The sequence below is a fragment of the Lichenostomus cassidix genome, chromosome 3 (genome assembly GCF_008360975.1).
Source record: "Lichenostomus cassidix isolate B80296 chromosome 3, HeHo_3.0, whole genome shotgun sequence".
Taxonomy (NCBI): domain Eukaryota; kingdom Metazoa; phylum Chordata; class Aves; order Passeriformes; family Meliphagidae; genus Lichenostomus; species Lichenostomus cassidix.
Window position 1 is genome coordinate 38,701,693 of NC_139483.1, and position 27,291 is coordinate 38,728,983.

Below are 27,291 nucleotides of genomic sequence, written 5' to 3' on the forward strand. Positions count from 1 at the left end.
TTCAGAACCAGGTGTCTCTTAAATGACCTGTGTGGAAGGTGTACATGCATATATCAAATGAGCCTGGGCAATAATTCACTAAAGTTGGTCAAGAAAAACATTACTATCTTCCCTATTGCCCCAGGGCTGTGCACCTTATTTTGCTTATTTGCACTTAAAACCAAATGGTGGAGGGAAAACTTGGAACATGTGCTACAAGTAAGTTCATCTTGTGGAAAGAAAATTTCTTTTGGCCTCTTTTATGCACAAATGAAGCACAAATAATGCTTGTTCTGCAGAGATAACTTTTGAAATACAAAGGTATAGCAAGACTTCCTTCAACCTCCAATTTAATTGGAAGGAAGTGCAATGCTGCTCATTTCTTTTGACTTCACTTGGATGCTCTGTGTGTTTGAAGGTAGAAGAGGTGTTTTCTGATGGACGCCGAATCCTCACTTTCTGTGATGGCACTAAAAAAGAGATCAGTGCTGATAAAAGGATGACAACTATTAGCTTTTCCAATGGAGATGTAAAGAAGATCATGCCAGATCAGAGAGTGGTGGGTAACTTTTAGTTTTCTTTACAGACAATAAAATGTGTAACTGATTTTCCAACAAGGTCCTATAATTTATCTTGATTTATCAATTCTGAGGGAAACTGATGAGGAAGGGTGTAGGTTTAACAACCCTGAGCAGTGCAACTGCTTCATCTACAAGGGCAAAAGTGGAAAGGCATGAAGGTAACAGGCAAAGAAGGAACAAATGTGTAGCTGGCAAGGCAAGGGGCATGGGCAGCCATCTGAAGCAAGGATTGGTTTTTATACATTTGCAGCGTAGATAGCACTTTGGGTTCTTCCCTCTTGGCATTATGTAAATATAAATTGTTAATAATAATGTGAGCTAAAGTGGAAATAAGTGAGGCCTTGGCAGCACTGGACTTATTTTAAATTAATAGTTCCTGGACAAGACCAAAAATAAAGAGATGGGAGGATGATTTCCATGTGCACACTGTTCTCCTGCACGCTACAGAGATGAAAGTAGCATCATCTAGACACAACAATGAGGGTGAATGAGAGGAAGGAATAGCTATGTGAACAAAGCTACTTTTGGGGATGGCAGATGCAGAAAATGACCTTGAAATGACTTTTTTAAGATGGCTTACTTTTGAGCACATTGTTATGGTTGAATCTACTTATGCAAATATTGTGAAAATGCTGCTATCATCTCACTCTCCTTCCAGATTTATTATTATGCAGATGCACAGACAACTCACACCACTTATCCAGATGGCCTGGAGGTGCTGCAGTTCCCTAATAATCAGATAGGTATGCAAGAGCTCATAAATGTGAACTGTATGAGCAGATTTATTTCTATTATGAAAGTGTGGTGTGAATTCTGACTCCAGCAGATTGGGTGTTTTCTTACCATTTCACAATGTCTTTGTATTTCACTTTCAGTATATTTCAACACTTCACTGCTCAGTTTCCTCTTACTAAGCAAATACAATAATGGAATGTAAAGTAGCTCTTCTAATTTTGATTATCTGACTATGTGATTCTTTAATTTCTTTACCAGTATTGTGGATATAATTTCTATCCTGACTACAATGTAAAAAAAAAAAAAAATCCTGATATAACTCTTTGTAAAGCAACCTAAAAGAACACTAGACAGACCTTTTATGTCTTCTTTTCCACAGAAAAGCATTATCCTGATGGCACACAAGAAATTGTGTTCCCAGATCACACAGTGAAATGCCTCTATAGTGATGGGCTGAAGGAAACTTTTTTCCCAGATGGCACAGTAGTAAAAGTAGAAAAGTAAGTCCTGTGTAAACAATAGGGACCAGGCAATGGACACAGGTACAATGATACTGACATTTAGAACTGTGGCTGGGTTTTGCATAGCTGGGAAATATCCAGATGACTGGATATTTTTGCACAGCTGGGAAATATCCGTGAAAAAAGATTTGTAAGATTACAAGGGGCTTGCTACAATATGGCACTTAAAATTCACTTCCACCTTGAATGATAGGTGACCATTCACAACTGGCAAAGGGACTGTGAAATATTCCTCATTTAGTTCCATGTAACTTTACACTGGCCAGAGTTGCTGGGAGATCACCTGTTGTCAGTGTTAACAATGTGGGTACTAAAGAACTCAGGATGAGGGCTCCTGAGCTCTCTTCCCAGTTGTTTAGCTCCCTCTCTAATATTGGGCAGGGACTGAGATTATCTCAGTTGGTTAGAGCATGGTGCTAATAACACCAAGGTTGTGGGTTTGATCCCCGAATGGGCTATTCATTAAGAGTTGGACTTGATGGTTCTTGTGGATCTCTTACAAGTCATATTCTGTGAATCTGTATTGCCTCTCTATTCCTCCATGCAAAATGAGAAAAACAGCAGCAGGACTCTCTTACACGTGTCTCTTCTGGGCTTAGGAAGTATCCTGTTTTAAAGTGGATTTTCTGCCTGCAAAATGCCTTGAGATCCCTGCATGAAGTCATGTAAAATGCAGATCTCACAATCCAATAGCTATTATACTATATATTGAAGTAATTTTGTGAAATCAGATCTCTAATGCCATCCCATATAAATCCTGAGGTTTTGCACTGACATTATTTACCACTTTCATTAGACAGCTCAGTAAGGCAGGTTAATAACAAGGAGTGCCTTCCCATCACTTCATTCATTGCTACTTCTTTCAGGAATGGAGACAAAATAGTGGTGTTCAGTGATGGCCAAAGGGAGATTCACACTGCGCAGTTCAGGAGGAGGGAGTACACAGATGGCACTGTGAAAACTGTGTTCTGCAACGGCCGGCAGGAAACCAAGTACTCCTCTGGACGAGTCCAAATCAAAGATGAGGAGGGCAATCTCATCCTTGATAAGAAGTGATTCCTCCCCACAGAAGGGCTGCAATGTATGTATGTAGCTCAAGCTGTTTTCTTGGCAGGTCAGAACTCTTAGGAAGATTTGACTTGTGAAAATGAATGGATGGATCTGTAGGGCTGAAAATTACTTTGGCTTAGGAACTGGTGCTTAGACTGGAATAACCTTACCTGAATGAAATGTCTCTTGAGTGACACTGAAGGAGATGCAGTCTCTTTGTGTATTCAGCATTAAAATAAATAAGCACAGTACTTCTCATCAGTGTTTGTTTCATGGTAATGATCACACTTCCCCTAGTTTTTCTGCGGTTTGTTGTGAAAGTGACTACAATTAAGAACTATGGCATAAGAACCTTAAATGAGAAGCAACAGTTCAGTGCTGCCTTCTGCTGACTAAAACAAATCTACATAGGGTTTTTATTTCCTCAGTTAATCATTACAAAAACTGTGGAAGTGATAATTGTTTTCAGTTTGTTTGGATTCTCTGGAGCAGAATTTCCCAGCATGTATAAGGGTTTATCAAGAGCTAGACATTAGACCAAAACCCAATCAGGAGTGGAGTGAACAGCCACAGCTCTGGATATCCCTTCTGATCAAAGTTATTCTATAATTATAGGATCATAATCTAAAAACTCTGCCTCATGCATCTGAAAATAAAATGCAATGTTTATTCCATCCTAGTGATTATTCTGGATCAAAGAGCTCTTTCTTCTTTCTCCGGCAGTCTTGCCTTAGACCTCCTCTGTGTTGCTTTGTCTTTGAAATAAACTTTTCACCTTTCCCACTATTGCTTTTATTCTTTCAGTAGTGCAAAAATATTTCTGGTCAGTGAATATCTCCATCTTTAAAGTTCTTTGGATGGCGCTTGATACTTAGGGAGATTAATAATTTATCAGATGCTGCTTTCAACTTCCTTCCCCATAGACTGCCTGTCAGAGAATAATATAATAGTTTGTGTCAGAAAGGACCTTAAAGATCATCTAGTTCCAACTCTCCATGCCATGGGCAAGGACATCTTCCACTAGACCAGATTGCTCAAAGCCCCATCCAACCTGGCCTTCAACACTTCCATTGAAGAGAATTTTTCCAAATCACTGAAACATTTGTCTTGTGGAGCTCAGCTCATTACTTGCCCATTGACTGAGATACCAAATTACCTCCTTATGCCCTTCAAATTCCTGTATCAACAAATACACTCTCATAGCATGCTGCTTTGTCCTTTTCTCACATGGAAGTGCAAAAAATGCAACATTGTGGAATTGTTTACTCTTCTCTTCTGTTTCCAGGGGCTCAGACTATCAACCAATCACCACTCAAATTGCAGAGCATCTTTCAAAGAAAGAGCAAGAAGCATTGCTGATATTGATCATACACATACTTCAGTTTATCAGTTTAATTATGAAGCTGTGAGCATCCATGCAGTTTGATATCAGCTGGTGTAACAATAAAATTGTATTGTTTTCCCTTAACTGCTTTATGACACTCCTGCTTTCCACTGCTGAAATAGTTAATATATTTTATTTGTTTAGTAAAAGAAAACTCTAACCAAAATAAATTCAAGACATTATACTTTTCCACATGTTTCACTAAAAATTTCAGTTTGTGCTACCTTATGCTGACCAAAACAAATCTATGTTGATTTTTTTACTCAATTAACCATCATAAAAATAGTGAATGTGGCTGATGATTTCAGTTTGGCTGAGAAACTAGATATGATACCACTGTTTTGCAAAGGACCATTGTTTTTATTCCCAAGAATTCCTTTAACAAAAGGTCCCTGTTCTCCAGTTAAAATGCTGACATTCTTTTTGTTTCTGTAGTAAATAAAAAACCAGGCTTTGCTCACAGCTTTTAGCCTTAAGTCACTGTTTACTATTCAATAACCTGTCACTGAATCACAGAATTCTGTGGATAAGTAATCCCTTCCCCAGCACTCACCGTTCTGGTGTGTACATTCAGTTCATAGGGAGGCTGTCATGGTGCACAGGCATGAGCCTGGTTCTAGTCTCTGGCAAATCAAGGGCAAACCTTCCACTGGGGAAATCAAGGGTCAGGCCACTGAAGACTTCACACCACTTTTGCCAGCCTGTTGTTTTACCAAGACACATATAGTAAAGGTATTTTTGACATAAAGGGCATGTGTTGGGTTTGAAACCAAGGAGGCAGAAAAACACCTGCATGAATGACAAACTGTCAGGTATGTTATAACTGAAAGTCCTCCACAGATGAGTTCTGACACATCCCACTTTGTTTTTCACAGGCTGATTCTCACACCCTCTCTCCTCTGTCTTTCACTTGCCTTAGTTAACCAGAAGCATGGCTCTACCATTTATAGTTCATAGCTGTAGGAATAAAAATAACCCCAAAATAACCCAAATTAAGTGTGACTTCATATTGTGCTTTAACTGTAGCGCCACACATAGCAACTTCTCAATATGTTTTGTCCTGGAGGATTTACAACAAAATTTTCATGAATCCTTCAGGGAGATGGAACACATTTGGGAAATACCACTTTTGTCTTTTCACAGATTTTTCTGGCACTAGCAAAAACATGCTACAGCCAGTATTTGGCCTCAATTTTGGCTCAAATTTAGAATATGCTCTGACTTCTGAGCAGAGCTGGTTCCATTCAGACATCCAGGGGCATGGCCTCTGGCCTTTAACAGAGGAAATACGTGTGAAGGTAAGTGTAGGTAATAGCAACTGAGTTGGGCAGACTTATGTGGAGAATGCCCAGTCTCCTGGGATTTGTTTGTTTTTAGCTTCACCTTTTGGTCAGAAGGGTATTTTTGGCTTGGTATTTTTCCTGCAGCTGGGAAATCAGTGTTTTTCTTGGAAATGCTCTGGCAGTTTTCTTAGTTAGGACAGCCACCTTTGGAATTGATCCCCTTGCAGCCTGCAGGAAAGGTTGTAGAGAAGAAGCAGAAGTACAAATAGCCACTTTTTCATAAGTGAAGTGAGTAAGCTAGGCACTCTCACCAGCTGTGCTCTAGGACACATGCCTTCTGCCAGCCTTCATCCCAGCCACTTGGCTTGGCCTGAAAGTGTCAATTTGCTTGTAGTTCAGCAGTTCAGCAATACTGTGAAAAAGTTTTCTTCTCACAATGTCATCCATGGAACAGCCTAAACACAAGGCTGGATTTCAGTTGATTTCTAAAAGCCATGCCTCAAATTTGTCACAAACATTCTCACAGACATGAAACTCCAAAAGCTTCAAGATATCTCTTGCATCATAGTCATCTGCCTTCACTTCCACCTTACTTTAAGGTGACACAAACCTAATGTGCTGGTCTGAGGAAATTATCATTATCTTTGCTTCCACTTTCTTTACTGGGAATTCTTTGTCCTGTCTGCTTATTAAACAGCACTATGTCACATGATAAGAAAAAAATTAGTAACAACAACCAAAAACCAACCAAAAAAATCAAAAAACAAACACACCAAAAAACCAAACCATACAAAACTAAACAAGATTTACAGTAGCTGGTTCAAATCCTGGGGCAAAGACAATGAAATTGGGAAAAAGATTATATAATTGGAAGCAGCCATAGTAAGCATTGGGATGAGTCATTGTACAGACTGTAGATAGCTTTGTCCATTCTGCATTGCTTGGCAATGCTATTAGCATTTCTTAGCATAGTGTTTCTGCTGTTGAACATGAATCCACGTGTGGTAAACTGTGCCACCACAGTCTCCACTAGGTAATAATAAATTAAGCTGTTAATAATGTCTGAATAATTAAGCTTTCTTTGGTGGTTTCTTCATATCAACTTGTATTAATGAACATCTTTCATACCTCTGGCATTCAGGGAATGAAATTAAATTTCTGGCATTCAGGAAATGCCAGTTTACAGGAAATTGGCTCACCAAAACTAGATATAAGAAATGTCTGTTTCAATTTCCCAGATAATTAAATACAAAGAAAAGAAAACAAACCACTTTAACTAAAAAAGAGCACCTATCCACTTTTAAGAAAGTCATATGACATATAAGCAGAAGCTCTTGAAGTGCAATTATGAAGCACTAACTCCAGAATTAGGCATTGGTCTAAATAAATGAAGATAAATTTCACTCACTTTACTAGATATAAATATGTCCCCAGATGAACTCCCATCTCTTCACCAGAGAAGAGATATATGTATACTATGCAGCAAAATCCCTATAGCCTTTACAATAAACAAAACCATAGAAGTTTTATAATTGCGTATTGTCCATGCATAATAATGTTGTAAATGGCAATTTTCATTTAAGTCATGTCCAAGACTCATGGGCACATTTATACTCATCCTGTCCCAGGCTGAGCCGTGTTCATTGCCTTGCCATGTGTACCTGTGGCTTTCATTCCAAAGGTTACAGTTTTTCCTCATGCTCTCTGTGCAATGGAAAAGCTGTCATTTGGGAAATGACTACATAAAGTCCTGTGAAAAATCAAGAGTGAAAAACATCTCCCCAAACCACAGGCCACAGTGTTCTATCTCCTGTGCTGGTTCAATGCCAGTGATTCTGCCCCACATTTTTATTGCTGAGCATGGCTTCATGTGGCATGGCATATCTTTGGTCAGTCTGTCTCAGCTGTCCTGGTTGTGCCACCTCCCAGTTTCTTGGCTTCCAGCAACCTCCTTACTGAGGGGGAAGAGTGAATAAAACAGAAAACCTGAATGTTCAGCAAACACTACTCAGCAATAGCCAAAACACTGGTGTGTTATCAACACTGTTTTAGTTACAAAAATCTGAAACACAGCACCATATGGACTGCTATGAAGAAAGTTAACTCTATCTCAGCCAGACTCAGTACAGGAGTAAAAAGAGAAACTATATAATTAAAAAAAAAAAAAAAAAAGCTGTTCGGAAGGGGTGGTTGGTCTTTTTGTTCTGAGGTTGTAGAGCACCTCATGTAGCAGGATCCTGACCTCTGTGTTGGGTTGTTACAAATAAAATTATTACATTCACACAGATGAGGTTTTCATCATGATGGTAACCTAAAAAGTCCTCTTCGCTTCACTTGCCATTGAACATTGCTTTGTAAAAGAGAATCAGAGGAGGATTCAGAGATGTGTTGAAACATGATGCTGTGTTTCTCTATGAGATGGAAGCAAGGCAGGGTAAGAATCAGCAGCAGCCTAGAATATCCATCTGTACCTGCTGGGCAGATAGGAGGCTGTCAGAATTCTGCAGCCACAATAGTTTTGCCATTTGCATTTCCAACAGAGACATCAACAGCGTGTCTTTGAGCTGACAGGGCAAAGGTGCAAGAGAAAGCTGCATCTGTGAGGAAGCCCACCTGTCACCTTCTTTTCTGCAGGACATAATGAATTTTGCTTTATTGTAGGATACCTGGAAAAAAGCTCATAATTTGAAAAGCCATGAATTAACATAAGTGAAGTCTGAAGGGGAGTCCAGATGCTTGAGAACAAGAAATATAAGAGACACAGTAAAGTAGCATGAAGTTTGCTGCTATTTAAAAGCCCTAACAGTTTGGGGATTATTGTCACACAAATGGTGTTACTGTTGTCAAAGCGTGTGGTGCCTCAACCTCCTGCTATGGTTAGTAACTGAGAGGAAGTAGTTTCAAGTGATATCTCCATAGCAGGCTAGCTTAGCTAGCTATGTAGTTTATTTCCAGAGGCAGTACTAATCTTGGATATGAAGAGCATTTGTCTGCAATTCTTTTGATGCTTTCTGCCTCACACAGAGAATCTGAATAGTGTCATTACCAGTAACGATCATGAAGTCTGTACTTTGCTCTCTCATTAGGAAGCCGTGACACTGCACAGTAACTGTACTGTAACACTCTTCTCTTTGCAGTAAAACCACAAAAATCCATATCTAGAAACAATATGGATAAATCTAAAGAGAAGTTGAAATTAGATGAACCACCACAAGATACATATAGGTCTCAAGGACTTATTACAGTGTAGGCCCATCCTTCTTTTTTCCCTATCACTCTGTGGCTTGCACTGTCACCCTCCTTATGGCTAGGTTCCCCATGGCCTGGCTGCTCATCTTGAAAACAGCTCTGTCCCTGGATAGGAAACTGGGAGAAGGTCATTATACTAAGTATTTTGTCTTGTGGAAGGCATTTGTTTTAGGATGAAGTTGCTGTAACTGGCGACAGAAAAATTGGAGACATGAAAATCAAAAGAAAGAAAGAGTGCTGGGATAGAGGGATGACATGGGCACATTCACAGTTGTCTACTGACCTAAGACAAGTTAGTGGACTCAGTGGTTAGTTGATTCTGTGGTGTGCAGATATGAACTGCAGATATGGCCAGTTTATAGGGTGATGTTATTTACAGCAGGTGTTAAAAAATGCAGCACAAAAACAACATAGACCTTATAATTAGTGATTCCATGAAATTATCTGTGTTGGCTGCAATCAACTGAGCAAATCCAATTGCTCCTCTCATTCTGCATGTGAACTGTATAGGTTTGATTGTAAAGCTATACCAGGTCTTATCCACAGAAACAAAAATGTGAGGATTTTAGGAGTCTTGTTTACATTTATTAACACTTTATTAATTAAAATAAAAAGATAAAACAGTTGGTCATCTGCATGAAAGGGTGAAGTCAGATAATCTTCCCTTATAAATGTGAGATGTCAAAGGAGATTTTTACTCCTAAGACATTTGCATTATAATGGTCTTGAAATCTGTTCCTTTGCCATCTTTTTGGATACAGTACACATTGGAATGCCCTTGGAGACATGCCTGCAAGGAGCTGGCCAGTTTGCTTTACCTCCACCACTCTGATCCTGTTGGATTACATGAGTGTTTCCTGGGAGTGAGGCCCTCCATTTTGCAGTAGGTGTCCCAGGGGAGCTCTTGGCCTCGAGGTATTCCACAGCCCCATACGTCACCATGGACAGCACAAGCACAGACAATAAAATGTACAGTTTGATGTAGGCTTGCAATTTGGTGCTGTAACCAAAGGCAATGACAAATCCAAGTGATTCCCAGAGACGGTAATTTGCAAAGGCAGCCTCTTTGTGTTTCTCAAATAAAATGCCATAGAGTCCTGGAAGGAAGGAAAAACATGTCTTGTGAAGATTAAGACTGCAACCATTTTTTGAAAAGGGAATAAATAGAGCACAATGGGGAAGACAGATTGTCCCTCATAAATGTCAGAGAAAGGAAAATACAAGCTTTGTTCTAAAGAAAAATTGTGCTTCTGTGAATTGTTACAAGTGAAATACCAGAGCAAACAAGACAAAATAGAGAATATCAGAGAAAAAGGGAATGAAAATGTGAGGAAGGGAGAAAGGATGGTCTCTATTCCTGCCTGAGATGGCAGGAAGTTTATTTTTCAAACTATTAGACACAAAAATGAAGATTCTTGCACTGATGAATAGTAAGTAAGGAAGAAGAGGGAGGAAGAGAGATGTCCAAAAATGGCCTTTGACATTGTAGAGTCTCCACATGCAACTGTTGAGAAGGTCATACCAAGTCTTTACATGATTTCACAGAACAGGTAGTTTTGACTAGGGTGGTTTTGACATGGGCTCACATTTAGTATGCAGAGAAGATATGTGTCTCTGAGACAGCCAGGTTTTCAAATCTTCAGCTCTTGGATGGGTGGGAAAACAGACTATTCTTGATGCATACAGAACTTCCAGGCAGCAACTGGAAAACTTGCTTGACAGAGTCACTTCAACTGATCATCCTAATGCAGTTGTGTTCACTGGGAAGTTCCCAATGAGTTCTGTCAGTTGCACACTCACAACTGGGATCCAGGGAGGGATTCCCAGAGTCCAGGTCTGACTAGTGAAGCACATGGGGAAGGGGAGAAACCTTGCTTTCCTCGGGGTACTGAACTAGCACCAGCGGTGATAAAGAAGGAGGCATTTACTCTGACTCAGCTGTGGTGTGCACAGAGGGAAGAAGAAGAATATCATGAACTTTGACTCTTTTCATCCTCTTGTCTAGCAATACATCTGTTTGAAACGTGTACATTCAGCCAAAAGGCACAGAGGAGTGCAAAGTTCTCTGAAAATCTGGGTACACTAAACCATCCCTTCAGTTTTGTTAAGTAGGAGGAGACTTCATCTGTATGTAAAAACTTACTGTATCCTGATGGGTGCAAGAGGACATTTACTGAACTGTTTCAATTCAGACATGATGGAAAATCTGGACAAGTGCATCACAAGATGTACTTAGTTCATTAAACTGGCTGAGTGGAGTGTAGATACGATAGTCCTTCATAGTTTTGCCTAATAAATGAACAAGTATAAGTTGTTCATATTACTTTCCTGATATGCCCAGTGTTATCTTCTGGAAAGATATTAGTGAGTTAGTTTTAATATAGGAAGGTTTCTGATGCCATTACAGTTCTATGTGTAAAGATTCTGGTTTTCAGCTGGTACATGTTTGCTATTTTGAAGCAAATTGCCTGGATGAGTTTCCGCAGGACCTGTGTGGCTGAGTGAGTGGAGAAGCTGCTAATTCTGAAATTTGACAGCTCACTTCCATGGAAATTATCCTGCTTTTTTACCACTGCCTGTTTTCCTACTCATTCCCCTGGTACCAGTAGGCATGGGTATATAACAGGACTGCTGGCAATTATTTGAGTCCAGGTTTATAAACTCTTTAGACTCATTCACATCCTTTCTAAAGACACTAATCAGTTAGGTCAGAAAGGGCATTACCCGCTCTGGAATGAAGTAGCTTTCATCAGAAATAAGTGAGAGCATCCACAGATGAACACAGATATGTCAGGAAACCTTTATAAATGAAGTGACTCATCCACCATGAGCCCACATATCCTCTAGGGGGTACTCGAGTATTAAATATCCACAGCAGTGCAAAGCAAGCCACAGAATGCCTCAAGTGTGTGGCACAATGCCATTTATATATTCACTGGTTAATCTACTGAGGCCCAAGCAGCACTTGTGGGAGCTTAGCAAAGAAGAATCTCAAACCTTAGTCTCTGATGGACATCTATTTTGGAGGTCTTATCTCAGCCCATAGACTTTAATGCTGGGAATTTTTCATGTGATGTGTATCTGTATAAAACTTTTGAAGGGGAGAAGAGTCTTGTGTGGGTATGTCAAACAGAAGATCCTATTCTGGGATGCAGCATTGTGGGGTAATGTCACTGCACCTCTCTGTTAAGGTTTCATGTCATCACTCAATATTTCCCTGTGACAATGTGACAAAGCAAACTTTGTATAATTTTATAACTGAGAGCTGTGAAACAGCTGAGTAAGGTGCAGACCAAAAAAAGACACTGTGCAAGGAAAAGGAACATTTGGGTGTTTTCCAAGATAACATAAAGGTGGCGTTTTCACAAGTATCTTGCAGGAGTCTGGGAATGGAGATGACATGATACAGTGCTGTAAATAGAGATTAACCCTGTCACATAGCTGCACACCATGCAATTGCAAAGCAAAACATATAAGAATAAACCTCATGCATCAGATTTGGAGTCCAGTGATATCCTGTCATTAACAGACTCCTAGGATAAGAGTGTAGGAAATAAGGCGTGTATACAGTGATATTTCCCCACAAAGTCCTCCTGGCTGTGGTGATCAAAGCCATAGGGATGTTCTGAGCTGGAGATTTCCACTGGACCACCGCCATTTAGTAGTCCCCAAAACCACTTTCCCTTGAAGTGATTTTGTAATGATGTGATGTAATTCCAGCTTAAATTTTTGGCAATGAATGCCATACTTTGATTGTGCATTGTGTGAGAAATACAATTTATTTTTATTTCCATAAAGGCTTCTGCCTGATAACTTTATCTGGTGCCACTAGTTCCGTTATTAAGAGAATTAGTGAATTTCAAGCCACCTTCTACATACAATTAATTACCGTACTGACTGCTTTTCATACTTACCATTTGTCCAGGCTAAAGAGTTCTAGCCTGTTAGTCTTCCTTCAAGCAGAAGTCTCCCATGACCTTGCTCCTTTTTATTGCCTTCTTATGCCTTATCACACTGGATTATGATTTTTGAAATGGAGTTAAATCAGAGCTGTATGAATTTACTTGCCTTCACAATGTTACTTTCTGCAGTTTTCTCCTACAATTTTTTCCAATGACTCCTAACAGACAGTTTCCTTCTTCTTTTGTTGCAGAGTTTTGAGTTAATTTTATCCAGAGTGCTCTCATTTATTTCAAAAGACAGACTAAATGTATAATTCTTCTTCGTTTCTAAATTTCTTTGAAATACTTATACTCCTCCAGAATCTATATTCTGAATACCCATTATCATCCTCTGCAGTATTCTTCTCTCCTCATCTTGGAAAAATTGGTTCAATGAGTATTTTATGTTCTTGTTCCCAACTTGTTCTATTTCTTCTGCTTTCCAATGAATTAACATATCTCTTTTAGATGCTGTCTTAAAGCCATTCTGATTTTTATGCACACATTGTTTCATAGATGCAAACATGCAGATTTTTATACCTCAAGACAATACATTTCATTGTCACCAGGACTCACCATTAGTTTGTGTTTGCCAAACAGCATCTGCCAGGCCCCAAAGAGCAGGGAATACAAAAAACACAGCAAGCTGCTTGGGATGAGGTTTCCAGAGCAGTAGTGCTATTATACAGGCTGTGTTTGTAACTGTGGCTGTTGATTTAGAAAGAAAGAAGAGAAATTTAGATGCAATTATAATCAGGACAGATAGTGGTAGATAACACTTTTTTATTCTTCCCCCAACAAGAGAACAAGGCAATCTTAAAATCTTTCAGGTTCATTGAGATTTGCACTGAGTTGATATCACATGAAATACAAGACAATGCAGGCCTTTGAGAGTTTCTAATTCATAATTCTGAGCAGTGTGCTGAGCTGAGAGATCCTCAGTGCTGATATGGTTGTTAGCCCAAAGGACATGAACCACTGAGTAGGAGAAGGAGCTCCTGAAGAGCTTGCAGTCACCATGTGAGGCATGTGGGAAGGGGGAGCAAATACCCTTCTGCCTTCCTTGCCTTTCCATTCAGGGCCAGAGGAGAGAGTTAAGGATTTCTAGAGGGTCTGGTGGCTTTGGGTCTTTCTTTTAAAAAGTGGTTTGTAAATGAGTCTTAGATTCCTCCCCCACCAGTGCACCTTCACAGGCTGAGTACAAAGAGTACTACACAAAATTGAGATGCGCAGAGGTCTTCCATTGCTAACATGACAGTTTTGGGGGAGATTGTAATTGTTTATTGCCACTATTAAGTGTTTGGTTCTTTTTTTAAATCTGAATTTCATAGATTGAGACACACACCTAGAACAGACAGTATAATCTTTGAGCTAGTGACTGTAGCAGAAAGGACCCTAAATTTCTTCTTCTTTGTCCAGGTTTAAAATTTCCTGTGGAGAAAATGTCTAGAATGCCTTGATGCACAATGATCCAGTCAGTGACGTTTTTAACAGTACAAATTATTGCATAGTGGAAATAAGGTATTAGTCCACTTCAGGATGCATAATGCATACAGAGGCGCAAAAGAAGAATTTCTTGGTATTTTTTTATGCCTCCATTACTCTCATTATTCACTGGAACAATGTTCTCTGGAGGGGGAGATTTTCTTAAATATACAAATCTCTTCTTCAGGCAAAATGAAAAATACTGCCCCATACACATGCCCTTAAATTATTCTAGCCTGACACATGACTTTCTTCTATTTTTCCCCCTACAGAACAAGTAGTGTAAAGGACAACAGGCCAACCTCTAAATTTTTTCCTGAAATTTTGCTCAAATTTCCGAGTTTGCCATTCCCTGAGACTCAAGTCAAGAGTGATTTGTTTTCACTAGGGGTGAGAAGGTTTCAGCCCAGTGATGAAATCCTTATTACAGTGCAAGTCTCAAAATCTGCATTGTAAGATCATTTTTCCCTGGCTGCATTAGAGCTACAAGGCATCAAAGCTATAGGGAACTTTCTGCACAGATAGTGGCCTCAAAAGCAGGGTGAACTCACATCACCAGCAAGGAAAAGGCAGCAATACACTGCTCAACTGTGAGCTGAGCTGCCTCTTCATGAAGTTTGTCTCCAGACTGACTTTGGTTTTAATTGATGGCTGACAGCAAGCTATCCCTTTGTGCATGCAAGGTGGGAGAGTATTGGATCTGATTACATATGGTGATCAGTTATTCAAGAAATCTTTACATACCTAATGCAAATAGAAGTTTTCTACCCGTGAACTGGGAGATCTTTCCAAAGAGCAGAGAGCAGAGGGAATTTAGAGTTGCAAAGCAGATCATCACATAGCCAATGTACTGTATCCCCAGGGCACAGGTCACATATACCTGGAAGAGAAGGGATAGTGGTGACACATTTTCTTTGAAGAAAATATACAACTAAAGTTCAAGGAACTTAGCCTGAGTATTTGGGAAATAGCTAGCATGGACAAGATCAAAAGGGCAGAGATAGAGAGTTTGCCGACAAGTCCCTGGTATATTGACCTATTTGGCCTTCAGCAGCAACATTCCTAACCCAGTTCCCAATCAGACTGATGCCATGCAAACAGAGGAATAACAAGCAGAACAAATCTGAGCACTGCTTGCTATACTAATAAAATTCCTGGAAGTAGCATTAGGAATTTTCTGCCCTTTCCGTCATAACCCAAGGGATGAAATCTGACAATTGACACTATGGTCATTACAGAGTAGGTCCCAAAAAATGAAGAGGACCTGATCTAAAAGATCATGTGGCCAGTGGACGTGGCCATAGAGTGCCCTTTTCAATCCATTCCAACACAGCAACGAGTGCACGCTTCCATCTGATTTATACGCAAGGTTTGAAAGCTTAAGCATGAAAGAAGCAGCTCAGGAACATTGCCTTCTTTCTTTGGAGGCTTTCTCAGCAAGTGCCTGGAGAACACACCTGCTGTGTGTCTAGGTTTGTCAAGAAACTGGAGGAGCAGAGATGGGTTTAATCATTTCAGTCTGTCAGGGTCTGGACCTGTTTCAGTAGTGGCTGGTGAGGGCTTTCAGCCAGCCATGTTGAGCACTTGCCCTCTTACTGTAAAGGCTGTCAAAATAAAATACGTGGAATGTGTGCTGACTTGCACTTACACAAACTCTAGGAAAGCCAGAAGGAAGGAAGATATAAAAGCTTTGCTGGCTTCTGGCTTATCTCCCAGCTTGTTATTTACAACAAGGTGAAGAGTTTGAACCTGTAGCTCTCTGCTGTGGCCTCCACTGGTGAGTTAAGCTCTCTACTGCAATCTTTTTGAGGCTGTTCCAAGGGACATATTTACTGCTGGCCTCTCCCATTTGAAGATGTCGCTCAGAGTTCATTCAAGTAGAAGTAAGCAGTAATTTTGCAATCCACAAATCACCATTAAAAACATTTTCAATTGACAAGTAAATATACATCAGATGCAATAGTAAGACACAATGGCACAAAAAAATCAGACAGAAATAGATTTTCATTGACATCCACACCTTTGTGTAGTCACCAGAAAGAAATCCCTGTTCAAACCCACTGTACATTGTCAGAGGGATTAGAAGACACTGTCTTTTATCTTTAAGATGCCGGAAAGTTGCTAGGAACGTAGACCAAAAGGATGGTGCCTCTAGTTTTTCTTTCTCAGCCTCTGCTTGGTCAGATTTGATCTGGTCCAGAAATATAATAACCAGCAACACAGCTAGCACACCACTAGCTGCAAGAAAAACAAAACAAAAAGTTCATGAAAAGCTGAGGAATGCTGGAAGAATGATGGGAAGTCGCTTGCTGCTGTTATTGTTCTGATTTGGTGCTTAGCTCTCTGTGGGATATTTTGGCAGATGCCTCTGATTCCGCTTCAGTGTAAAGGCCATTTCTGTATAAACAAGAAGGCCTGATCTACATTCACGTCTTCTGCATACAGCTGTGCACTCGCAAATCCCCTCAGCTTAGCCGTGGCTGCCTGTTGTGACAGCCGCCGGGCCAGCTGCACGGCCGCAGAGGGCGATGGCTCACCCCGCCAGGGCAGTCCAGGGCCGGGGATGGGAGCTGGCCAGGAACAGCTCCCTCGGGAGCTATCAGAAGGCTTTAAATCAACAAGAGAGAGGAGTATTCACTTCCAGTGCCAAGGTTTTCATGGCTAGAGGGGATCTTCTTTCAAATACATGGAAAGAAAAATAAATGCTGTCTTGAAACCCAGTGTACGTTGTACTTTTTTTTTTCAGCTCAGAACCATGCTTTGAGTATGGAGTATGTGCTGTTTTGAAGATGACAGTGAGCAGCTCTATCTAACTTGAAAAAGATGGTAGTTATTGCTTTGAATCTATAATTTCCTAGCAGAAGAAGCATATAAAAGAATACATAGAGTAGTTAATCAGAAAATGATCATGCATATATCAATATAGATTTGTTGCTTCAGAAGTGAATCAAAACAATTTTTTTCATGTTATCAAGAAGATAACCATGTCTCATAATATACATGAGACAGCCATAGAGTCACATCTGACTGCTTCATTACAGATGCAGGGCATGATAATGTTTCCTCACTTATGCTGACTAGAATTCCATCCATGGAAACAACTACAGTTTAGAGTAAGAGGAGAACAGGACACCTCTATCCAGCCACACTGCTTGTTTAATGTGCTCCTATGTTGTATGTATGGATATTGCCTCTCTTGTGAACTTTTAATATCCCCATACATCAGCAGATTTATAATAAATTGCCTCATTTTTTTATTGCTTGTTATTTTTCATCCATGTTTCCTAGAATGAAATTGTATTCTCCAGTGGCCTGGTTCCCCACTGTGGCTAAGCTGAAAACCTTTCATGATGCAAGTCATTGGTGGTTGTGCCAGCATATTTATTAGTACTTACCAGCTAATTGCAGGACTTAAATGGGTGAGAACATTTATGGATGTGAGGACACCCAAATTTTCAGGAAAAATATATCTAACAAGTATGTTAAATGAATCAGGAGCAACTGTAGGAGATAATGGCATGGCTTAATAGTGGATGGTATGAACATAAATAGAAGCATTCATAGGCCTTGAGAGAGCTAAACAACAGAAGACTTATCCATTATTGTCTCCACCCAAGCTGGGCAAAATATGTATTCAGCCACCAAATAGAGGACACATTTAAAAAATGTCTGTGAATGAAATATTTAGCTATTTACTTTCCCTTGAGGTAGGAAAAGACATATCTTTTATTAAGAGCTTAGAAGAAAAATGAAACCCTACGGACACGGGGTCAGTAGACAGCAGGGTTGCATTCATTTTGCATGCACAAAGCCTAAGGGAGTGCTGTATATGTTAGTCATCAAATTTAAATTTAAACTTTACAGACAAACATGCCTTTAGCTGAAAGTCATCAGCTCCAGTATACTCTGGGAGGAACATGGGGGGATATTTTTTACATTTTCCCATCAATTGAGAATGGAGGCTGGGGACAGAGGAAGGGTTTGCTGCAATGCCCTTGTCCACTGAGAGCTGGCTCTCCCTGGATCACACTCGCTGTGGAGTGTATGGCAAATTCTATGCATCTGTCTCAGCATAGAGAGTACATCTATGTTCAGAGACTGCAAAGATTTGTGGACAGAGCTAAGGTGCATATTGCCTTGCCAAATACTCTCCTTTATCCAGAGAATAACTTCTTTTGCCCAGGACACTGTTTGAAACTTTCCTCACTCAGTGAATCGTTGCACATCTGTATTTGTCTTTCCAGTTGTTAATGGCATCAGCTTCCCTGTCTTTGATGCTTTTCTAGCCTCATGCAAGGAAGGTCTATAGCAGCTGTAATTACTAAATGGGAGACATGCCAATTTGCCTGAATTTGGGTCACCACACTGGCCATCAGCTTTATTGCAGGTAAAAAATATAAAGAATACCTTTCTCCTTTAGATAAAAATGATACAACACTGGCACAAAGCACTTGAACTATTTAGGAAGGGGTTGTTTACAGCTCTCACATATCTTATTTCCCTTTAGCAAACTGGATTGAAGGAGAAAGTCAGAAACTTAATCTGCAAAGCCATGCTAGATTCCATGAGTAGTAGGCTCTCCATCAGTGATACTGATTAAAGATTGTGTGGATTACTTACCAGTGTAGACCCCCAGCAGTGTGTAGATTAAGGAGTTGGCAGGTTTTGCTGACCCAGTGGTGTTAGTGGTATCAGTCAGGCAGTTGTATGCTCCACAGCACGCCAGATCTTCTTCTGAGATATTCACTAATTAAGTAAGAATCGAAAGAAAGGCAGGTCAGAGAAGATATCAGATATGTGCACACTATGTGTAAGGATAAAAGGTGATTGTCCTGATTTCAAATCTTTCCTGATTAGAGATATTTATATTCAGAATCCCAGTTTAGCACAAAAATTTTGGTCTCACAGAAATGAGAGACCGAACACTGAATTGAGGTTACATGAGGACAGAGACTAAAGATAGAAGCAGAAAACTGAATCCAAGCTCAATTTGTAGTATTGAAAAGTTTGAGTGTATATTTCTACCTCTTAATCATAACACCCCATGAGATAGGTCCCTTAGTTTACACCAGAACTGGACTGTTAGACTTCAGTTCCTACAACCACCCCTTCATTTTCCCTCTCCAGATAATTTCTGTATGTGTTATAGGAATGGAAACCACCTCAAGATATATATTTTTATATAAATTCAAATTATGATTACCTAGTATTGCAGTCTTCCAAAGAGCCTGCTTTTCCTGACTTTATTGTTTTATTATTGGCTTTATAACTTTCTGAGAGAACACTTGAAACTAGAACAGCTCAGCAGGCTTTGGAGTAAGACTTTTGCTTTGTTCAGTCTTATTGCTGTGGTGTAGGGCAGATATCAAAGCCACACTTGTGCATGTACTCACAGACACTGTGTCACCACAATGTGCCCACTTCCTCCAGAACCTTTTTGGTAAAGAATAAATACTGACCCAAAGTGTAAGCCTGAATAAGCTGTCTAGTGAAGGAAGATGATCCAAACCCCACACAATTATTTTAGTGCTTTCACTGCAGAATTTGTCACTGGTCCAAGCACAATAAAGGGCAATACAGTTGTACCTTGGCTGATTCCTTAAATAAGAGTTGATCGGTAATTTTTCAATTTAAGGTTACTGTGTAACTACTTTTATTGTGTTTTTCCTCATTGCTTCCAATCAAAGCTGCTGTGATGTGAATCAGCTGTCTAACCAGCTTCATAAACAACTTTAGGTTCAACATAAGATAAAATTTAGTAACATAAAGAAAATCATCACCTTATAGTCACTGGCTACCACTACTGACCTTCAGCAAAAATTGAACAAAGAGAATCTCAGCAAAATTACCAATTGCAAACAGTGAGTCACATGAGTGAAGTGTGGAAGTGTGTAAAACAAGTTGCACATGCAACTTGTCACATGCAAGCTTCAAGGCAGGGTTTGCACTGTTTCTCTTGAATTAAAACTGCAATACTGACGACTGAGAAAGGATGACTCTTGTAATTTACACTGATTATTGGGTTCAGTTTTGGTATTACCTCATGGTGTAACTTTGCCTTGCTGTATGTGCATGCAGTGATGCAGGCAATACATCAAGTGTAGGTGCATGTCTGAATTTGATGCATTTTGATTCTGCAGATACATGCTATATCTTTCTTACTGCTCAGTGAAATGATACATTTTAGGTACATGAAAATATGAATGGATGCCTTTGCACAACTCTTAGAGGAGAGAAAAATAATTGTGTGACTGGAGATTCTTACTCCCTTACCCCAGAAAAGAAGTTCCCTCTAGATTGAAGCTGAGTCTCACTGAGAAGGCACAGTAGAGAAACTTAAGGTATAACCACTCATCACTGTTGTGAAAATGTGCAAGGCCTTTGTCTTTGAGAGCTGTTCACAGGAACATAGCATTTTCTGAAATTTTATGTAAGTATAAGAGTGTCTTTAGAATTTGCAGGAACAGCCTCAGATGTAAAAGTAGAAAGGGATTTACAAGACAAAAAATACAGTGTTTTATTCCTCTTGTTAAAATGATGTGTGCTGTGAGGCAGAGAAGAGACAAATGGTTGCAGTCTGTTCAGACCCCACAGCTGCACCACAGCCTCTGCCCTGCAAGTGAAACCAGAACAGACAGTCCCTCCTGAGATGTCATGTGGCTCCACTGCACTTGAAAAGGTCTGTCAGCATTCTGCTTTAATGGTGCTTCATCTATAGTTAGTTGGGTTTAAAGGAACCATGATTCTCTGCAAGTATCACACTTGTGACAACTACTTTGCCATAAACCTAAGCATTCAAAGTCTAAAACCTGGTGCCAACTTCCTGACATTTAGTTTTAACCTAGTAGTTATTTGAAAACTCTTCAGAGGACATTCTGCTTAACTGAGCCAGGGAAGAGAAGTAACTTCTTGCTACTCATAGTAGCAGTGTATATGGAAAGCTCTCTCCATGTCAACCCTGTTCTGACTTTGACAGGATGAGGGAGGTGTGGGGGACTGCATTGATGAGACACCACAGCATTTTCAATCTCTAAGGTGGCATCCAAATATTAATTTATCTTCACAACTGCCCTTTTAAAATTGACAGCAATTACATGCATGGGAAATGAGGGCACTGCTGTTGAGTGATTTCTTCAAGCTACATTGGCATCTGCTGTCTGAGCCTGAAATACAGCAGAGGAGCCCTGGCACGCAGCCTCCTGCCAACAGATACTGCTATTTCTTCTTGACAGTTCTGTAGAGCACTCATTTTCAGCAAGCATCAGCATCAGTCTGACTAACCTTGAGTGTTTAACAGCAAACTAACCCAATACCAAAAGCTTTGCAGAAAGGTTGCTTCAGTATTTTGCCTTTTGTTTTAATCCACTTTTAATAGAAGTCAGATGTGAAGGACTGTCACTGCCTGCAGTCTACCTATGCTTTGTAACACAGGGGTAGAATTCAAACAGAATTCAATAGACTTCTGGTTTTTAGCTACTTGTCTGAACTCTCTTTATGGCTGATTTTTGATAGAAAATAGACATTTTCAGAGAGAAATTTATCTCATCTATTTCAGACATCTATGCTTAGATGGGCTAACTCTCATGTGAAGTGCCTGTTTCCATTGACTATGAAAGCTCAGCTGCAAAATTCTACCCCTTATCTATCTAGAACTGGCCGATGTTTATAGAAAGAAGTGCCAAAATTTTAAACACATTTTACCTTTGGTGGAAGACTGGCTAAGTATCAAGGATGAGATAAGATTTCCCCAGATGCCGGAAGACTGGAACACCAGAAAGAAGACCCCAAAGTATTGGTTGATAATGTCTCCTGCATTTTTTCCTGCTTTCTCAGCATATGAAGTGCCAGCAATGGTGAGGTAAGTGCATTTGGCAGACCAGAGTGGTGCTCCTCCTAAGCCCAGGATCACAGAGGTAGGGATTAGTGTGTACCTGCCAAGGAACACTTTATTTAGCACAGTTGTTATCCATTAGCATAATAATCACTTGCCCAAAGATCCAGAGGCAAAAACAGACATCAAAGAAACAGATTTATCCTTTGTATGATACAATAAATCTGTTACATGGAATCAAGGGAAGTCCAGTCCTGTGAAGATTGGGATGTGCCAGCATTCCCAGCTCTGTGCAGGGACTAGGCCTAGGCCAGGCTGGCTAGGACTGTGCTCGTGGGCCTTAACTTCTCATAACTGAGAATTAAATTGCACTTGCACGTCAGGAGATGGGTAACAACAACTTTCCTCCACAGAGTTGCATTCCCTGTCATGGGAGAGCACAAGTTGTTCATCCACCTTTTGAAAGGGCAAGGCAGGAGCCAGCCTCCTCCTGTTGTTCTCTTCTTCCAGCTCGAATGGCTGGAAGATAGTCTTCCCTTCAACCTTTCAAAAAACAGCCCTAAAAATAATTTGACTTTTAAATGAAACTTCTGATTTACCTTTTTTCCCGAAGGGGAATCTCTGCTACAAACATGAGTTAAAGAATCAGATTCAGGTGGAAGGATGGATGCATTCATTCTGACTCTTTGCACATTTTCATCCTTCTGGTCCACCTACCACCAGATTTATTTACCTCTATTTGTTGCAGACAGCACCTTTTGCATCCAACCTAATCTGCAACACAGATTAAGAGTAGGAATGGAGAAAAAAAGAAGAAAGAGCTTTGCCCTTACTTAGTTTGTTCAAACACAACAGGCAGGATAAAAGTATTTAAATTGTACCAGCTAGCATAGAAATTCCCCAAGGAGAAGGCAATGTAGCAGCACATGGAGATTGCCATGGTCCACTTGCAGCCCAACTTCTTGATGAGGATTGGAGGGAGGAACATGGATGATAAGATGAGAGCAGCATAGAGAACGCTTAGGGATGCAACACCCAGGCCTTCTTCTGAGTTGAGACTGCTCTGCATGGACAAAAACAGTAATTGAGACAAAGTTCATCACAGGTACATATTACTGTGGTGTATAGAGAGTCGCTTCAGGCAGAAATAAAGAGCCAAAACCTCTGGGGCTGGGTATTTCTGTCTCATTTCCCCGAAGTAGCCTTATTATGGATTTGTGAGTTTCCTCAAAATAATAGACCATTTATGAGAACATGATACAAAACCAGGTGAGGATTTCTCAGATTCAAGGATTTGATAAGTCAGTCTTTAGATTATTTGATGTTATTTGTTTGAGTTTCTCTTTGAAAGTGAGTTGAATGAAGGATAACCTCCTTTCTTGGCCTTCATTTGTTGTCTCAGGCAGGAATATCCTCAGATCTGCATTGCAATGACTGACATAACAACAGTGGAAGATTCTTTGCTTTAAACTACAGGTCTGACAATTTCTAAGTTTTTCAGAGGTCAAGGTCCAAATATACTAATATGCCCACAGCAGCCCTTTGTAGTTGGAGTAATTGATTCACACACATTTTCACAAAGAAGGAATAACATTTTACTGATGTAACCAGGTTTTATAATTTTATGCTCAAAATAGTTCTTCTCTTGTCTTGATGCTCTGAAAGTTGAAATGAGAAGACCAAGTTGTGAGACCTGGACAAGTTTGAAAAATGAGTCCATGTAAACCTAATGAGGTTCAACAAGTCCAAATTCAAAGTGCTGCACCTGGGTCATGCCAATCCCAGACATGAGTGCAGACTGGGAGAAGAACTCCTTGAGAGCAGCCCTGCAGGGGAGGACTTGGGAATTCTGTGGATAAAAAGCTGGACAAGAGTAACAGTGTGTGCTCACAGTCCAGAAGGATAGCTGCATCCTGGGCTGCATTAAAATAGGTGTGACCAGCAGGGTGAGGGAAGTGATTCTCCACCTCTGCTGCGCTCTGCTGAGTCCCCACATGGAACACTGCACCCAGTTCTGGGCTCCCCAGTATGGGAAGGACATGGACCTGTTGGGGACAGTCCACAGGAGGGCCACGAAGATGATCAGAGGGATGGAACACCTCTCCTAGACAGGCTGAGAGAGTTGGGATTGTGCAGCCAGGAGAAGAGAAGACTGCAGGAAGACCTCATTGCAGTACTTTTAATAAGTGGGGAGGTGACTTTTCACTAGGGCAGAGAGTGATAGGACAAAGGTCAAGAGTTTTAAACCAAAAGAAGAGAGATTTAGGATAGATATTAGAAAGAAAATCTTTACTGTGAGGGTGGTGAGGCACAGGAACAGGTTGCCCAGAGGATCTGTGGATATTCCATCCCTGGAAGTGTTTGAGGCCAGGTTAGATGGGGCCCTGAACCACCAAGTCTAGTGGAAGGTTTCCTTGCCCGTGGCAGGAGGGTTGAAACTAGGTGATCTTTAAGGTCCCTTCCAACCCAAGCCATTCTACACTCATTGCTAATCAATGTTTTCCTGATTGTTTTGATTAACAGCTGATACCATCCAGTATGGTTTTGGAGGTGGGACTGGATGCTGAGGGGGTGGCACTAGAGAGCATTGTAGAGGAGTGAAGCTGTTGGTGGCTTCACTGAACACTTTCAAAGCCTGCAGTGGCTGTGCAGTCTGTCCATGCAGGACCAGGGTGGCAGCCATGCAGCACCCTTGGTGAGGACCCAGCACCAGGACAGAGAGGTGAGGGGTTCTCAGTTAGAGCAGTTGCAGGGTATTTGAAAATTGGAATGGCTTTTTGTAAAGAGACAAAGAGGCTTCCTGAACTCAGAGGTTTAATTTGGAAACATCACATGCCTGGTTTTGTCAGCTACAACTTCCAAAAATTAGAAGCTAGGCTTCCAAAGCCATATGACTGGGGTTTCTTTTGACTGGGGTTTCTTTGGAGGGGTCTGGGCTGTGGAATACTAGAATGAATTATGAAAATTTTTAACATTCCAGTACTTACAGGTTCACAGAATATTCTGAGTCGGAGGGGACCTTAAATATCATCAAGTCCAACTCTTAAGCAAATGGCCTGTGTGGGGATTTAACCCACAACCTTGGTGTTACTCGCACTGTGCTCTAACTAACTGTTTCAGATGGTGAGACTGACTTGCAGCTTCCTGGGTTTATCTTCCCCTGCCTCACTAGTCTCCCCAGCTCATGATATCTCCATCCAATTTTGGGACTGTTCTTGCAGAACAGCTCTGAGTTCAGAATCTGACAATGTCAGCCAAGAAAAGCTGTTCAAGCAGAGGAGAAGAGAAATGTACAGAAGTAGGAGGAATCTCTTCCTGAAATGAGGCCAACCCCTTGTTGTTGCAAAAAAGTGTATTAATATGTTATATATCAAGTTCCACATTTAAGGCATACAGATTACCACTCCAGTGGGAAAATCCAATCCAATTGATCATGGTAATTTATTAATGTCCTGCCTAAAATTGCTTATGAATGGCTTATATTCATTTATTAACCATTAGACCAGCAGAGTCTTCTAGACTGAGAAGTTTTTCCTTGTGTTTATCTAATCAGAAGCATTCATAGACAGCAACAGTAACACTCAGCATCTGTTTTGGATAAACAAGTAATGGTATCCTGAGTATTCAAGTCATTCTAGAAACCCATCTCTGCTACTATGTTTTAGGATGTTAATGTCAGTACAATCCACAACTGCCTTTGATTTAAAATAATATTTTTTACTATTATGATATATCACCATCCTAGAAATTACTGTATTATTTTATACTTACATTATTGAATGGTGTGGGCATATTTTTTTATAACTTTGCATTGCTGTACAACAAGAATTATTATGAACCCCTAACAACTTAGAAACACGTAAAACAAGCCCTTTCAAGAAATTGAATTTGTTTTCCATTTTGCAATATCTTCTTTTGAGAAAAGTCATCTCAGGTTAATTTTGTTCTCTGTTTCTATTAAAACAGGTTTTGTGGATCTGAAGAGGTAGGATCACACAGGGACTCTAACTATATTAGAAATACTAAAATGAAATATTTAGTAAATGCTATGGATCTGGGTGAGGAATACTAACCTGCAGCAAGTTAATGACCTAAACTACCTCATAAAAATATTGTTCATGCCTTTCTCACAGAGACCATGGAAAGACTGATGTGTTTCACACTACCATTTGGCCTGATGCCCTTCCAGACCAACTGCCCTGATAACCAGTGGGAGATGCCCCACTTACCTGTAGACTCTGGAGTCCTCCATAAGCAGTAAAGAGAAGTAAAAATCCAAAAGAAATTACCAAAACATTCTTAAGATTCCTTTCCATGTTGATTCATAGAAGACAAAAGGTCTGCCAGTGGGCAAAGCTGATCCAATTATTCCAGGGGATGATTTGAGTCGGAGAAAAACAGCTTATGCCTTGTTGGAAAAGGTTGCTTTTTTCTGTGTTTGTAGAGAAGAGGTTTGTTAATTATTTGAAGACTGATCTGTGAACTTTACTTTTAGTAGTACTGAAAACTTCTTATGGAGTTGTTACTCATTCACCTGTTGGGACTTAGGCAATAGCCAGCAGTCCCAAGGGCATCTATAGTGTTTTATTAGGTAGGCATATAAGTCTCTTACAATGCTTGCACCTATTTGAGTATTCAAGTCATACATTATATGGCTCTCTACTATGATCAGCACAGAAGAAAAAAATTGCAAGCTGTGAAATCACTTTCTGTCATAAAGATACACAAATCCATAAAGGGCAAAGATTAAATGCTGTACTGAAATCTATATTGAGCCTATTGTTTAACTAAGGTTACAAAATTGTGCTAGGAAATGAGATAAAGCTACAGGTCTGTCTGCATTCACCAGCTCCATAACAGAAACCCAAGGCTGCTTGGCAAGCAGGCGAATCTTCATTCATGGGGAACTTTGGGGCTTTGGTCTCTCAAGTTTATCAAGTCATACTCATGAAAATTATTTTCCCCCATCTTTCTCATCAATGCAGAAGCCAAGAAGAGAGGTGGATTGAGCAGACAAATGAAAAAGCAACTTTCCCTCCCCTCCTCTGGCCCTAAGCATGGCAGGGTGAATGGATCCTTCCTGCAGCTGTGGCAGAGGAGGGCTTTGAATTTGGGAGAAAAGTTGAATCCAAAAATATCCATGCTGTAATGTAAACTGATTCAAGTGGAGATGGTCTCCACTTGATGGTAGGGTGTCCAGAGTGTCCATTGGGAATGCACAGCTAAGACTTGGTCTAAATCCCACTAGATGG

At 40.2% G+C, this 27,291-nt stretch overlaps 2 protein-coding genes across 5 annotated transcripts in view; one reads left to right on the top strand and one right to left on the bottom strand.

The window, feature by feature from the left end:
* Positions 1–4,440, top strand: part of LOC146439499 (uncharacterized) — a 31,193-nt gene extending 26,753 nt beyond the window's left edge. Inside the window, exons 17-21 of one of the 3 annotated variants that reach the window (XM_085055357.1) lie at positions 398–538; positions 1,219–1,303; positions 1,675–1,795; positions 2,683–2,901; positions 4,152–4,440. In XM_085055357.1, coding sequence (XP_084911483.1) covers positions 398–538; positions 1,219–1,303; positions 1,675–1,795; positions 2,683–2,872 — 537 coding nt within the window. In that variant the 3' untranslated portion in view covers positions 2,873–2,901; positions 4,152–4,440. Of the gene's footprint in view, positions 1–397; positions 539–1,218; positions 1,304–1,674; positions 1,796–2,682 lie in introns of all 3 variants that reach the window. The other 2 variants (XM_085055356.1, XM_085055355.1) reach the window with 2 other exon arrangements.
* A 4,905-nt stretch (positions 4,441–9,345) lies between these two features.
* UNC93A (unc-93 homolog A) lies at positions 9,346–26,564 on the bottom strand. 2 transcript variants are annotated; one of them, XM_085055358.1, is made up of 8 exons: positions 26,269–26,564; positions 22,921–23,102; positions 21,910–22,139; positions 18,829–18,954; positions 16,229–16,446; positions 14,953–15,088; positions 13,300–13,431; positions 9,346–9,879 (listed from the first exon to the last, which is right to left on the bottom strand). In XM_085055358.1, the coding sequence occupies exons 1-8, from the start codon at positions 26,353–26,355 to the stop codon at positions 9,497–9,499; spliced, it is 1,494 nt and encodes a 497-aa protein (XP_084911484.1). In that variant the 5' UTR covers positions 26,356–26,564; the 3' UTR covers positions 9,346–9,496. The 2 variants fall into 2 exon arrangements, with proteins under 2 accessions (XP_084911484.1, XP_084911485.1); XM_085055359.1 differs by lacking the exon at positions 26,269–26,564 and having other exon boundaries at positions 21,910–22,101; positions 22,921–23,033.
* Between the last annotated feature and the right edge of the window lie 727 nt (positions 26,565–27,291).